Source organism: Doryrhamphus excisus, linkage group LG12 (assembly GCF_037039965.1).
Source record: "Doryrhamphus excisus strain RoL-2023G ecotype Guam linkage group LG12, RoL_Dexc_Guam_v1.1, whole genome shotgun sequence".
NCBI classification, from domain to species: Eukaryota; Metazoa; Chordata; class Actinopteri; order Syngnathiformes; family Syngnathidae; genus Doryrhamphus; species Doryrhamphus excisus.
In genome coordinates, this window is record NC_136368.1 from 2,621,946 (window position 1) to 2,635,611 (window position 13,666).

General features: G+C 44.7%; 1 protein-coding gene across 2 annotated transcripts; it reads right to left on the reverse strand.

Annotated features, from left to right (window-relative positions):
• Positions 1-441: 441 nt before the first annotated feature.
• Positions 442-13,517, reverse strand: ttc21b (tetratricopeptide repeat domain 21B). Of its 2 annotated transcripts, XM_058081841.2 has the most exons (29): positions 13,257-13,513; positions 12,964-13,093; positions 12,439-12,549; positions 12,190-12,356; positions 12,010-12,132; positions 11,765-11,922; positions 10,944-11,028; positions 10,763-10,861; positions 10,481-10,673; positions 9,492-9,589; positions 9,208-9,408; positions 9,019-9,148; positions 8,714-8,871; positions 7,932-8,153; positions 7,617-7,855; positions 7,203-7,275; positions 6,667-6,777; positions 6,446-6,584; positions 5,476-5,582; positions 5,161-5,349; positions 4,922-5,032; positions 4,781-4,862; positions 4,173-4,323; positions 3,943-4,104; positions 3,681-3,876; positions 2,382-2,606; positions 2,189-2,309; positions 2,045-2,112; positions 442-1,073 (listed from the first exon to the last, which is right to left on the reverse strand). In XM_058081841.2, exons 1-29 carry the CDS (start codon positions 13,278-13,280, stop codon positions 996-998), a joined length of 3,951 nt encoding a protein of 1,316 aa, XP_057937824.2. In that variant the 5' UTR covers positions 13,281-13,513; the 3' UTR covers positions 442-995. The 2 variants fall into 2 exon arrangements, with proteins under 2 accessions (XP_057937824.2, XP_078651303.1); XM_078795177.1 differs by lacking the exons at positions 442-1,073; positions 2,045-2,112; positions 2,189-2,309 and having other exon boundaries at positions 2,414-2,602; positions 13,257-13,517.
• Between the last annotated feature and the right edge of the window lie 149 nt (positions 13,518-13,666).

Genomic DNA, 13,666 nt, shown 5'->3' on the forward strand with positions numbered 1-13,666 from the left:
ATTTTTCATTACGAAGATATTTCAAGAAAACAACTTGACCGGGTCATTTTTGACCCACTTATGTATCTGAGGGTTAAAAACAGCTGATTCATTTGAAAAAAAAAACCCTCCAAATGGCGCCAACAAGGCTCCATATGTCATCATGTGAGCTGCATATGAAGCACATTGTTGTTATTAACATTGTTACACCCAAGAACTACCATTACTGGCGTAGTGACACCCATGTGCTGTTCAAGAAATGCACCAATCAGATGATGTCATGGAGGAACCATGGAGGAACATCATAATGCCACTGAAAAATGAACTTTGCTCCAGAGACATGACAGCAAACGCCAGACAATCGATGGTGCAAGAGCCCCGCTTGGAGCAGCAGAAGATGGCGAGAAGAAGGCGGTGCCAAGTGGGAAAATAAAACACCCAATAATAATAGTTTTCATTTAGAATCCTGATGTGTTTATTATCTATTCCAACAATTTATTCTTCTACCTTTTTAATGATATTCCAAACTGTATACAAACATTGACCATAGCAGTCATTCTAGTAGTTTCAGAATTCTGGTAGAATGACTTTTAAGCCTCAAAACTGGGCATTGGGTCCCGGCCTCGCAGGGGTGTGAGCACTCCCCTATGGGGATCAGTGGCGTGGCTGCACGGGTCTTCATCTACGTGGTTCCAGCTGGTGTCAGTCTAGGCTATGAGTGTGTCCGTACAAAGTACTTCTCATGTTTCATCCTAATGTGCTACTCGCTCCTGAATGAATGTTTCTTCTTCGTGCAGGGGCGTCACACTGGCTTTCACCGTGGGCAACATCACAGTTATGGACTGCAGCTTTGGTTCAGATCTTTGAAGACTAGATAGGACAGCTTCAGTCGGCAGGGATAGTGTACTCTTGTGGTACAAAACGTTTGCGAACAACCAACATGTCTGATTACACGCCAGTACACGTGTTTTTTGGCGTGTGACACCTGTGCCTCATGTGAACGGGACATGGAGATGTCAGGGCCTCAAGGCAGCGCGAGCTTTGTCCAAGATGTCCTTCCGCATTTTGGGATAATTTGGATGAGCAGCAAGCACCTGCAGATTGGGGACATTTTGGATCACCTTGTAGCGAACATCAATAACAGACTCCACATTCAAATGCTAGAACCGTTGAGCAATGCTAAGCGTGTAGACTGAGCAGTGTTGGATCTTAGGAGGTTCTTAGTAGAACTACAAAAAGGAGAAATGGGAGTGAGAGAAAAATGAAGCATTCAAGTGAAAAGTTGAAGAGCACACCTTTTGAAAGGTCAAATGTTGATTGAATGTGATGTCATCATCTCTTGATGGCATCTTCATTGGTCATTTCAAGCTCTGAGGCTCATCGAACTAATAAGTCAAGCAGTAGACCCCAATGGCCCAGATGAAGGTTGGTACCGATACCGAGTGACGCCCCAAAAACCATCAGAGGCCACAAAGTTAGCAGAAGAGCACCAAACATGGGACATTGAAAGGTGGAAGAAAGTTTTCTTGGGTGTTCCTGATGGCTTCCAACGTTACTGGCATGACAAGAAGATCCCACCTGGATCTTCCCTCAATGGAACGATGCAGCTTCAGGTCACGCAGGGGCGTCAAACGGCAGCCTGGCTTTTCCAACACTTGACCAGAGGCATAATGTGTCTCTTTTGGACCACCCTGCGTCTTCCCGTTATCTAAATCCAATGGAGAACATTTGGGGATGGATTTACAAACATGGACATGAGTTCCAGACATCTTCAGCACCTGGAGCAACATTCCCACCAGCCTACTGGGAACACTGGCGTCAAGCCATTATGAACAAACATTTTATTTTTATTTCAGTGTTTGATGAGCAGCCAGTTTCACTGGAAGGCTTCTTTGCAATAAATCGTTTTTTTTTTTGTCACAGTCCCGTGTCATCTTTTTGTATTTTTAAGCTCCACTTAGAACCTCCACAAGATCCAACAGTGCTAAATGTACCTTCTTACCATTGTTCAACTGCTCTTAGCATTTCGATCAGGGGTGTATTTGACCTTGAGGGGATATTTTACCTTGTGACAAACATCGATGGCATCAAAATGACGCTTTGCTTTCAGGAAGTTGAAAGCCAGCTTGTATCCTGAAAGGCACGTGTAAGATTATCTTCCATGCAAACATTTGTTTCCAGTTTTATAGACGAGGTGCTGTGAGGATACCAATGCTAGGGTTGGACTGGTTCCCGTATTTCCACGCCAGGTCGTAGTTGAACGCCGCGTCCCGGAAGGCCTGCTCCTTTTCCATGATGAAGCCCCGATACTCGTACGCTTTACAGCACGACTGCGGAGAAAAAGCTTAGCTTGGATCATATTCAGTCATGAAGATGGACGGCATCACAGCAACCATAGCCACCTTGTTATGATTGAGGCATCTCTTCAGGAGATCATCGGCCAGGTCGTACTTCCCGGAATGGATGTAAATATCCGCCAGGAGGAGCCAGCTCTTCTCAAACTCATCAGCGTCAACAATGTTCCAAGTCATCTTTGCGATGCGTTTGAGTTGGTTCCTCGCTCGGGGAGTTTGTTTTAGCATCATGTAGGCCGTTGCCATGGCCAGCAGTGCTGGTACGTGGTCTTTCTGGAAGAAAGCCAAACATCCTGCTTCAAACAGGATCAAGACTGGCCCCGCCCCTTTCTGCTTACACTTCACTCCTTAGCGTGACATTCGTCTTTATGTGCCCAGGTACCTCAAGCCATGCATGGAAGTTCTGGGTAGTTCTGTGCAGGTGAGCAAATCATTCATTCATTCATTTTCTACCGCTTAGCCTCACGAGGGTCACACTGGTGCTGGAGCCTATCCCAGCTGTCTTCGAGCAAGAGGCGGGGTACACCCTGGACTGGTGGCCAGCCAATCACAGAGCACATATAGACAAACAACCATTCACACTCACATTCATACCTATGGACAATTTGGAGTCGCCAACTAACCTAGCATGTTTTTGGAATGTTGGAGGAAACCGGAGTACCCGGAGAAAACCCACAATTGCATGGGAAGAATATGCAAACTCCACACAGAGATGGCCGAGGGTGGACTTGAACCCGGGTCTCCGAGCTGTGAGGCCTGCGTGCTAACCACTCGTCCACCGTGCAGACTGTGAGCAAATCATTCATTCATTTTCTACCGCTTATCCTCATGGGGGTCGCGGGGGTGTTGGAGTTAATCCCAGCTGTCTTTAGGCGAGAGGTGGGGTACACCTTGGACTGGTGGCCAGCCAATCACAGGGCACATATAGACAAACAACCATTCACACTCACATTCATACCTATGGACAATTTGGAGTGGCCAATTAACCTAGCATGTTTTTGGAATGTGGGAGGAAACCACCAAAAACGTATTAGCCACCTGAAATGTTTGAGAAGTGCAAAAGGTTTGCCAAAGACCTCCATGGCGTCACAGCAGCTCCTTGGAGCGTGTGCCCGAATACAGTGCACCTTGCTGGGCCACAGCAGGTGGCTCCTCCCCCTCTATACTCTTTCTCCTGGTAGTAGTCATGTCATGATATTTCATTAGTCCTTCTTCACTTAAATAAAAAAATAAATAAATAAAAAAAAATAAAATAAAGCAATACCTTATGGGTACGGGTTTGAAAAAAAAAAAAAGAAAAAGATAGATATGGTGCATCTCCAGGACATTTTCACCACCTTCCCTCACCTCGTTGGTTGCAATCTCTGTGAAAACAGAGAGGGCTTTCTCGATGTTGGCCTTCTGCTTGGTGGCCAGGAGGCAGTAGTTCTCCAGGATACGGAGCTGGACGTGTCCTCCTGGCGTCTGCGGCCTGATCTCCTTCACCAGTCTCTCAGCTGTTCTCACGGCAACCTGCTCCGTCTCCTGCTTCTCAGTGGAGTTCCTGGCCGGATGGGCAGACGTGTCGAAACACTTCTCTTTATTTTTTTCCACGCTTCTTTTGACTCACCCGATTTCACCGTCCAAATTCTCAAAGACTTCTCCCCCCATGGTGTCGTTGTCAGGGTTGAGGTAGATTTCTATCATGTTGTAGATGGCATTTTGACCCCAGTCATTGTCCTTCCGTGCTTGGTTGAAGTGGCGCAGAGCTGCATTAGGTTCTCCCGTGTACCTGAGCACCAACAAAACACACCTTCAAAGATGGAGAACACTTACTGTATAGCGACAGGGCAAACTTACCAAAGATACAGTCCTTTACAGTAGTTAAAGCCGGGGTCAAACTTGGCCCTGGAAGAATGTTTTTCTGCCCGATCAAAGAACTTGGACACGTCTTCCAACTTCCCTGCTCTCCTCAGCAGGTCAATGAGGCGGGACAGAGTTGGGTAGTTGTCTTCAATTCAAACAAAGCGTGAAAGTGTTAAATAGTGTAATATATATTTAGAATATTACTTTTCTTTGTACAAATATATCAACTTTGAATATTTCAACAGCTATTAGCTATAATTCCTATACATTACCAATAATGCTAATCTTTCATTTTGTAGGCGCTTTTTGCTGTTGTTTTATTTTTCTTGTTGTGTTGTGTTTTTGGGAAGTGCTGTGGCCGTAAATGACCCTCAGACCGCACTTTGGACACCCCTGGCTGAGTGTATGTGTTCTTCCTTTTTCCAAAGTTTCTTGCCAATTGTTTCTGTGTTTTTTTGGATCACTTCAACCACTTCCTGCTTTAGTGTGTCCGAGTGGGTGCTGTGCCAGCGCCATTCAACCCACGTGACATGTGGTGACATAAGACCTGAGTGCACAAAAAAAGAGAATGTACGAGTGTGGGAAAAGTGGCGATTTTGCACCTGGCTTGCGCTCCAAGAGTTGCTGATATCGGAAAACAGCCTGTTCATAGTCTTGCCTCCTGAACATGAGGTCAGCCATCATCTAAACACAAACACATGTTGAAAGAAGCTGTGCTAAGAGGAGGAGGAGCAGATACGTACCAGAGTTGCATCCTCATTAAACTGGTCCTTCTTCAAGATGACACTGCATTGCTCCTGGCACGCATCCACCTCGTCTAGGGTGAGGAACATCTGGGCCAAGTCCAGCATCACCTGTCAAGACATGATATCCTCTTCCATATCCAGTGAATCAGAGTCGGGATGAGAGTGTAAAAGATGCTCAGGCGGGTCAAGCACAGCTGCAGGGAGGACATAGGATGTTTTCATTCCGCAGTACGGACCTTGTGATCGTTCTCACAATACACAAGAGCTTCTTTGTAGAACTTGACGGCTCTCTCGTAGCCCCTCTGACTGGTGTAGTGTTGCGCGATCTCAGCGCAGATCTTGGCGGCGAGCTGCTTCTGCGCGGGGACGGCGTCAGGCTCCTCCGATTCCACCCGCTTCAGCACCTTGGCCTGGACGTCTCGCGCCTAGCAACAGCACAATAATGGAGCGCAAATAACCCTAGAAACACTCAAACATTGACTTTTCCTTTCCAGGGATAATGGCACAACACGTAGAGAGAAAATAAACACCCAAGCAGTGAAACTACTCACCCTTTGTAGGGACAGCAAGGCTTCTTCTGTTTTATCAACCTTATTCTGAACCTTGGCTAACAGCATAAGATACCGGCAATCCGCAGAGAGTCCAGCCACTTCCTTCACTTCAGACACAAAAGTGACATTAAAACTAGCGGGTGCACGATAAATATCCAGAATTTACACAACATTAACCGATAATAAAAAAAACACCAACGAGGCGAGACCACCCATACTGACATTACCCTAACCTCATCAGCCACCTGAAATTTGGAAAAGTGCAAAAGGTTTGCCAGAGACCTCCGTGGCGTCATGGCAACTGCTGTGTCTGAATATGGTCCACCTTGCTGGGCCACAGGAGGTGGCTCCTCCCCCTCTATACTCTGCTATACTAACTATAACTATACCAACATAAAAAACATAATTTACAAATCAATCACTATTTACTATTTTGACATTTCCCTCCAATGTGGGACCTTGTGCACGCTACACTGCTCCACGCGCTCTCACTTCCTCCTTCCTGTTGAGTGTCTACATACTGTACTGCAAAAGACCCATCACCAGTTCTTATCAAATGCACTTCTGCCACCTTGTGGCTATTTTTATGGCTTACAGCTGCCAGAAAAGCAACTTCTTTCTTTGAAAATAAAAAAACGTATGAGAAGCAGCAGAAGTAAGAAAATAAAAACACAGTTTATGTTGAAGTATGTTGTACCATCTGAAAATATGGTAGTCAAACTAGTAAATACAAATGTAAAAAAAATGTAAAATGCCAAGATGTTTTTATATTTGAAGAAAAAACAGCTTTGGTGATTGTTTTTCCTTTTTTAAAACAAATATTAAAATATTATTTTCACAACTTTATATATATTTTCCCCACCCAATTTTTTCAAAAATTGCAACTGTGTTCTTTTGTTTGTTTCTCATAGTACTGTGACTTGAGAAACTGACATGGCTGCACAGGAGCCAGGAGTATGAAGTTGCATACCTGGCTCGTGGGAGAGCGCATCGTGCAGAACTTTCTCACAGCGCTCGTACTGCTTCATCTTCATCAGCAGCTCCGCCAGGTCGTAGCGCAGGAAGGTCTGCTGCTCGGTCTTCAAGGCAGCTTCATAGTAATGTATTGCCTGGGAAACGGGAGCTTTGCGTCGGCAGCGGCTTCTCGCCAGCGGGGATTACGTGTACATACATGCACACACTGATACGGACCTTGGAGTAATAATGAGTCTTGACCAGAGCTTTCCCAAACTTGCTGGCCAGGGCGCCATCGTTGGGCGTTTTCTCCAGTGCGTGCTCATACACCTCAATGGCTTTCTCAGGCTCAACAAACACATCATGCAATGAGAGCAGAAATCTTATTCAGGAGTTCATCAGGGTCATTATATACACCATATTCTACACAATACAAGTGCTTTACATTTCATGTTCATACTGGTGGGGGGTTACGAACGCTCGACTTTATGCTTATGCATTTCTCCAAACTATTAAAAACCTATAAACCTATATGTTTTGAATCAAACTGCAGAATGTCCTCAACTGCCAGTCTTTTTCCAATTTCTTCTTCACTTTTTTCTTTCAGAATTGACTACAATGAATTCATAAATGTTCTGTGTTTTTTGCTTCATTCAATATTCACACAAACCTGTGCTGTGTTTTCCTACCACAGAGTCACGTGAAAGCCAGCGACAGGTCATGAACATTGCACAGAACAGTGTTCAACAGCAAAAACAAACATTGCCACCTACCTCGAGAATGTGCATGTAAGCGTCTCCTAGCAAGACGAATGTGTGAGGACTCGGTAGCTTGTCCACAATTTCCCTGCAGAAAAATACAAATACATTGTATGAAATATGTTAAATATGAAATACCGACTACAGAGACATGCAGGGGTTCTATTCACACACCGGAAGGAGCGTTACAAGGGAGGGAGACAGGCATATTGGGAGGAAGAAGCGTCAATGACGAGACCTCTACACTGCCTAGTTATCGCTATGTTGCTATGTGTATATCGTAATGTCCCCACATTGGAGCATATTTTAAAAGCTATGGTATGACGTTATCGCCAATTATGGTGCACCCTTTGTATATTAGTAATTTATGCGAGGACGTCGTTACCACAAAACATGGTAAAATGTGTCAACTTGTAGTTTACGGCTCACCTGTAACAGCTGACATACAGACGCTTATCCTTTTTGTGGTTCAGGTATATGTCTGCCATCTTCTCCGTGGCTTGGATGTAGTACGGCTGCTCGGGTGTGATGTTTCTGAGCATGCTCAGTGCCAGCTCTGTGTCGCCTCGAAGCAAGGCCAGGTCGGCGTTGGCAATCGTGACGCGAAGCTCTTCCGGAGTCCCAGAGAACTCGTTGATGGCATCCTGCATGACCTTGGCTGCTTCGTGCTGGAACATTGAATTTGAACTAGCATGCAAGTCTCCACACGATATTCTCCACATGTTGCATATAATTTTGACTCACCTGCTCTCCGTTAACCCACAGGGCCTCGGCAAGCTCCAAGAAGATGGAGACACAGTCTGCAGGACTCAGCTCCATTGTCCTGCTTTTGGACTTTGCTGATCCGGCTCTGCAGACGCCAGGAAGACTCATTGCCATTTGTAAAGTCTGTATAGCCTCCGTCAGCTCCCCCATCTTCTTCTTGGCCTGAGCTTTGATCAGCAGGTACAATGGATGTTCTCGAATCTGGAATAGACAAACAGAACACAACATTGCCTCAATACGTGGTGGCTCTAAGAGGTGGTGCCCCTTTTGTATGTGCAAAGAACAGAATGGTTGCACATCCCTCCTCTATGGCAGCGCATCGCTTCCAGGCCCAACCGTGATAAGTGAACTTACACTAAGTAGAAGTCCTTGTTTATAAATGGAATATTTTCATAGTTAGAACATAGAAAACCTGTTTATGGCTTTCTATATCCGCTTCTTTTTATCATTATTAGAGCCCAGTAAACATGAAATAACACCCCTATAGTCACCTTTACCCTATTATTCTTTCTTTACAACACATTGCTCTACAAGCTAATAGGCTACGGGATTACTGCAATCTAGTGCTGGTTAGTGTCTCCAACTGACTTCGAAACTTAAAGTGTTTCTCGCGGAGTGGGGAAGAAGGACAAAGTAAGTATGTTGTTTTTCCAATATTTTAGACTATTAATAGTCCATCGTCAACCATGACACAGCCGTGATTAATTATGGACAATGATCCTGATCGTATTGTTCAACACTAAACATGATGATTACCTTACCTGAAAGTTGTGGCTGAGGCAGAGTTCGAGTGACTGGAAACACAAAGAGAAGTTTCCACGCAACAAGTGGATCTGCGCCATGAGTAGATGGGTGTCTATGTGAGAAGGACATTGTTCCAGGCAGTGATGCAGACTGTTCTGAGCAGCGTCCAGATCGCCTGAATGAACACAAACATACGCCAGTTCAAAATCAGACCAAACGTTTAGCGCAGGCGCGTCAAACTGGTTTTCACTTTTGTGCACTTTTGCAGCCCACATAAATCAAATCTGATAGTTTGAAACCCGTGCTTGAGTGCATTCCTCACCAGTCAGGTATCTGACTTTGGCCTGGAGGAAGAGCCCTTGAAGGAGACCTGGTACAATCTTGACCACAGTATCCAACAAGGCGGCACAGCGTCTGAGCTGCGGAGCAGGAGACTGGCCCTGAGATGAAGGCTGAAACAAAAACAATGGAAGTGATTTGGACAACAACCCCGTTCTACCTTAAGTTGTACCTTGGTAGGACAAAGGGCCAGATACTCCTTGACAATCTCGAGCAGGAAGTCAGGGTTGAGCTTCTGAAAGTACTCCACACTCAGAGGTAACCCCTGCAGAGTAGAGAAGTGGGTTTCCACGGCATCATCCAGCAGCTTGGTTACCTCTTCTTGGGGACGGTGCTTCTTCACTGCCACCAGCGCACGCAGATACAGGAGGTCCTTTTGTCATTAAAAGAAAATGATAGTAAATGCTTTTCCACAGTAGAAAGAGCCTTTAAATATGTATCTTGAAATGCCGATACCCCTGATTTTCCTATTGATTGCTGAATTTCTGTGAGAAATTCCAGTTGTTGGTCCGCATCTTCAAGGCGGCCCTCGATCAACTGGCACCGGATTATACCTGCACAATAAAAACATGAAATACATACATAAACTACAGCTGTTTTCACCAGTTTCTGTAGTAATTCTGACATAATATCACTTTTTACAATTTTTTCTCTTAATATGTTGTTTTGCCAGCTAAGAATCCCGAGTTCAATTCCACCCTCGGCCATCTCTGTGTAGAGTTAGCATGTTCTCCCCGTGCATGCGTGGGTTTTCTCCGGGTACTCCAGTTTCCTCCCACATTCCAAAAACATGCTAGGTTAATTGGCGACTCCAAATTGTCCATAGGTATGAATGTGAGTGTGAATGGTTGTTTGTCTATATGTGCCCTGTGATTGGCTGGCCACCAGTCCAAGGTGTACCCCGCCTCTCGCCCGAAGACAGCTGGGATAGGCTCCATAGATAGTGTGTCCCGGTCAGCAAGAGAAATATACGGGACATGAACATGGGCAAAGCTGGACTCTACACCAAACTGTCCAATGTTACTTTTTTCATGTTGAAGAGTCAGAAGGGCAAGCTGTAAGTAACAATTTATCAGTGTCCCAAGTGTGTCTGGAAGTCCTCGGGAGCGCTCAGGTGTGTGATCAATCACAGCGGAGTGGCGGTACCTGGAGGACAGTCGGGGGTGGAGTAAATCAAACAAACTGTTTGGGCCGGAAGCAGGAAACACTGCAGAAAGAGGTGCAGAATCTGGAAGATCTAGAAAGCTTTTTGTGCTGGTTATGGTGTTTACCTTCTCTATAGGAATCCACAACTCAATACCAAGCGCAGAAAATGAGCATAATAAGTCCCCTTCAAGATCCAACAGTGCAAAATGTACACGTTTTCCATTTTTCATCAGGTCTTAACATTTGACCCTGGAGTGTATACAGTATGTCTTTGTTTAGGTGCAGACAGAGTTACTCACCAGTTAGTGCAGGGAGGCTGGTCTCGTCCAGCGTCATTGCAGTCTTGTACCACTTCATAGCCTCTTTGATTCTACCCTGAAGGACCAGAAGAAATCCCAACTCTGTAGCAATATCAGAGCTCCCTGGTGCCGCGCTGAAGGCTTTCTCCACCATCCTGAACACCTGCTCTAGCACTTTCTCGCTCCGCCCGCACTACAAGGAATCAAAAAGTGTGTTGAAGTTATTGAAACTTCACACCGGACACAACTTCGGCTTAAGAAGACAACATGAATGCGTCTTACGACTCGGCTAAACGCGAGAGATGTCCTGTACACAAGCTCGGGGTTGTGCGGCTCCCGTACATCCAGACTGCTGGCGACGCTGGAAAGATGCTTTGTCGACTGCCATGTTGGACGCACAAACAGCATGAGTCACCTGAAGCGCGCTTCTGTTGACCAAAAGGTCGACTTTGTCTACACATACCTCAGCTATATCTCCATTTTTACATAAACAATGTAGCGTTAGCATCTGTAGAGCATCAAGGTCATTTTTATTCATTTGGAGAACCCTGAAATGAGAAAGCAGCGTGTCAGTGGCCACAAGTAATAACAGATATTAATAATCATACATTATCCACTTCCGCTAAGGTAGGATTGAAGTGGCAAAAAAATACAGGAAAACAAACATTATCTTCTCTTCTCCCTCTTTGCAAACTAGCTAAAAGTGACGTTAAATATTAAGTTGTCCATTCCTTTCTAATTATGTTTGCATTATTGCTTGTAAAACTAGAAATATTGTCGATAAAATGTGTCTTGTGTTACCATTTTTGGGTGTCTGGCGCGGATGAATTAGATTATCTATGGCAAAAATAAGCTTTGGTTAGAGTCTGTTTTGGTTTTAGTACAGATTAATGATGTTAACCGAGGCACCACTGTCACTGAGACATTGTTAAGTGGTTGTTAGCTTGTTGTTCAGTGGAGAATAAACACTTTATGCCACTTATCCTCCACTCCTCTCTCTCTTTCTCAATCGATGAACCCGAGTTACTTAGGTGGTCCGAGACCCCGTTCCACTGTCAATAAGGATGAAATCTCCCCCATTGAAGATGGGACCTCTAAGTCAGGGACAAGGGGAACTCACTCAGGTTTTCACAGCGCACTTATGCAGAGGCGGCCCTGCTACATCCAGACCACGTTGAAGAGAGTCAGCGATTTATTCTCTGGTATGACCCACAGTTTCAATGGTTTTGAAAGCACGGTATACCTTGAAACCGGGAACCAGTCCACGCTGACCACATGGATTACCTGATAGCCGTCTCTGTGGTTTGCTCCCAGTCTTGGAGGTTTAAAAATAACTTCATCTTCTTAACGAGAGCAGGCAGGAACGTGGGGAAAGTGGCAATAACTTTATTAACCACGTCTAATGCCCCAGAGTAGTTCTGACGATATTCATAGTATTGTGCCTGGGATGGAAGAGACAGACGACAATTGCAGCATACGAAAAGGAACAAATGGTCGTGATTTTAGCTGCAAAAATGGAAGCATCTCACCTTTCCCATTAGAGCAAAAACATCTGGTCCGTCTTTCAGTCCTTCATCAAAGTATTTCCCAGCCTTTCTGCCGTATGCTTCTTTCCCGCAGGTCACATCTATCCATGCTTTTAGGATTACACCCTGGACAAGAAATATACGTCACATTTACACAAAATCCCCCCGTCTCACCTGCCTCACCTCTTTGGAGCCATTGGAGAGTTTGATCATTCGCTCTGTGTATTCCCGTGCTTTGTCATGCCGGCCCAGCAGCCAGAGAAACATCCCGGCATGATACAGACTCTGAGGGGAGGCGCTTTTGCGATCCTCTTTAATTTTAGCTTCCAGTTCTTGAATAACTTCTTTGTCTGCGAATACAAAGAATAACAAATATCGCCAATGTCCTGTTTGATACATATTTATGGAAAAAAAAGGACTTTGGTGGCTTACCTGGTTTTGTCTTCTTTTTCTCAGCATAGACGAGTGCCATCAGCGTGCAGAGGGACACATCTGCCGTGTCTTTTATTGTGTCCAACTCTGCTGTGGCTTCTCCAATATGATCTGTTATTCATTCATAGAAGTACAAAGTAGCATACATAAGCACATATTTGGGCCGTCCAATTAATTTTAATAAATATATAATTTATATTTACTTATAATAATTTTCTGGAATCGTATGTTAGCGAGAGATACTTGTTTTTCGTTGGCCTTCTGTTTATTTAGACCACACATATGGACATACACATATGCTAAATATTTTCAGAGTGTCCATGAATGCGTCTCGCTGCGTCTCGTGACAATACGGAAATTGGGGACGCTACTGCGGCTCCATCCTGTCGTCACAACAAATGAGATGTGGCTTGACGTGATGCGCGTGCGTTAATGGAGGTAAACATTGTAACCTAATTAAAAAGAAATAAATGAGTTGCCACCGTTAACGCGGCAGCCCTGGCAACTATACGATGTGCATCTTACCTTGCATTAAAGTACCATAAGCATGGAGGAAACCCAGGACAGGGTCACCTCTGAATTTTGTCAGAGCAGCCGCTGCAGCATCCACAGCGTGGTTGAAGTACTTTTCATTGCAATAGTATCTGATTAAAGCCTAAAAACAATCAGCAAATATGGGCCATTATTTAAATGAAGAATTAGCATCTTGACATTTTATGATCGATACGAGGTAGCTTTTAATGTGGCCAACATTTACAGGTATAGTATTTGTACATTTGGATCGTGGCTTGTAAATAAAGTTAAAAAACTGCGCTTACCAATGTTGTCTCTTCATTCTCCATCTTGGTTGAAAAACTGTGTTCCTATTGAACAAGTGAACTGCGAATAGGAACCTATTTACCCGCCTGTTTGGCGCCGTTTATGGTAGACAACAACTACTGCAGTTGTAGCAGACCATCCGCCATATTGAAGCTCACTCTTCTTTCGTTGCCTTAGTAACCGCAGACGGCTAATTTTCTTCTTCGTTGTTGGCATCTATGATTGGCGCCGTACTGCCATCAACCGGAGAGAGTGGAAAAAACAAGGCCAACTGTTCATCTGACGTCATATCCTGTTGTTATCCAACAGGCATCAAATCGGGGCAAAAATGCTACATATATATGCCGTTTTCTCACGTAGAAGAGATACAATATAATAAATACAATATGTATTTGTGAAACCGTACAAC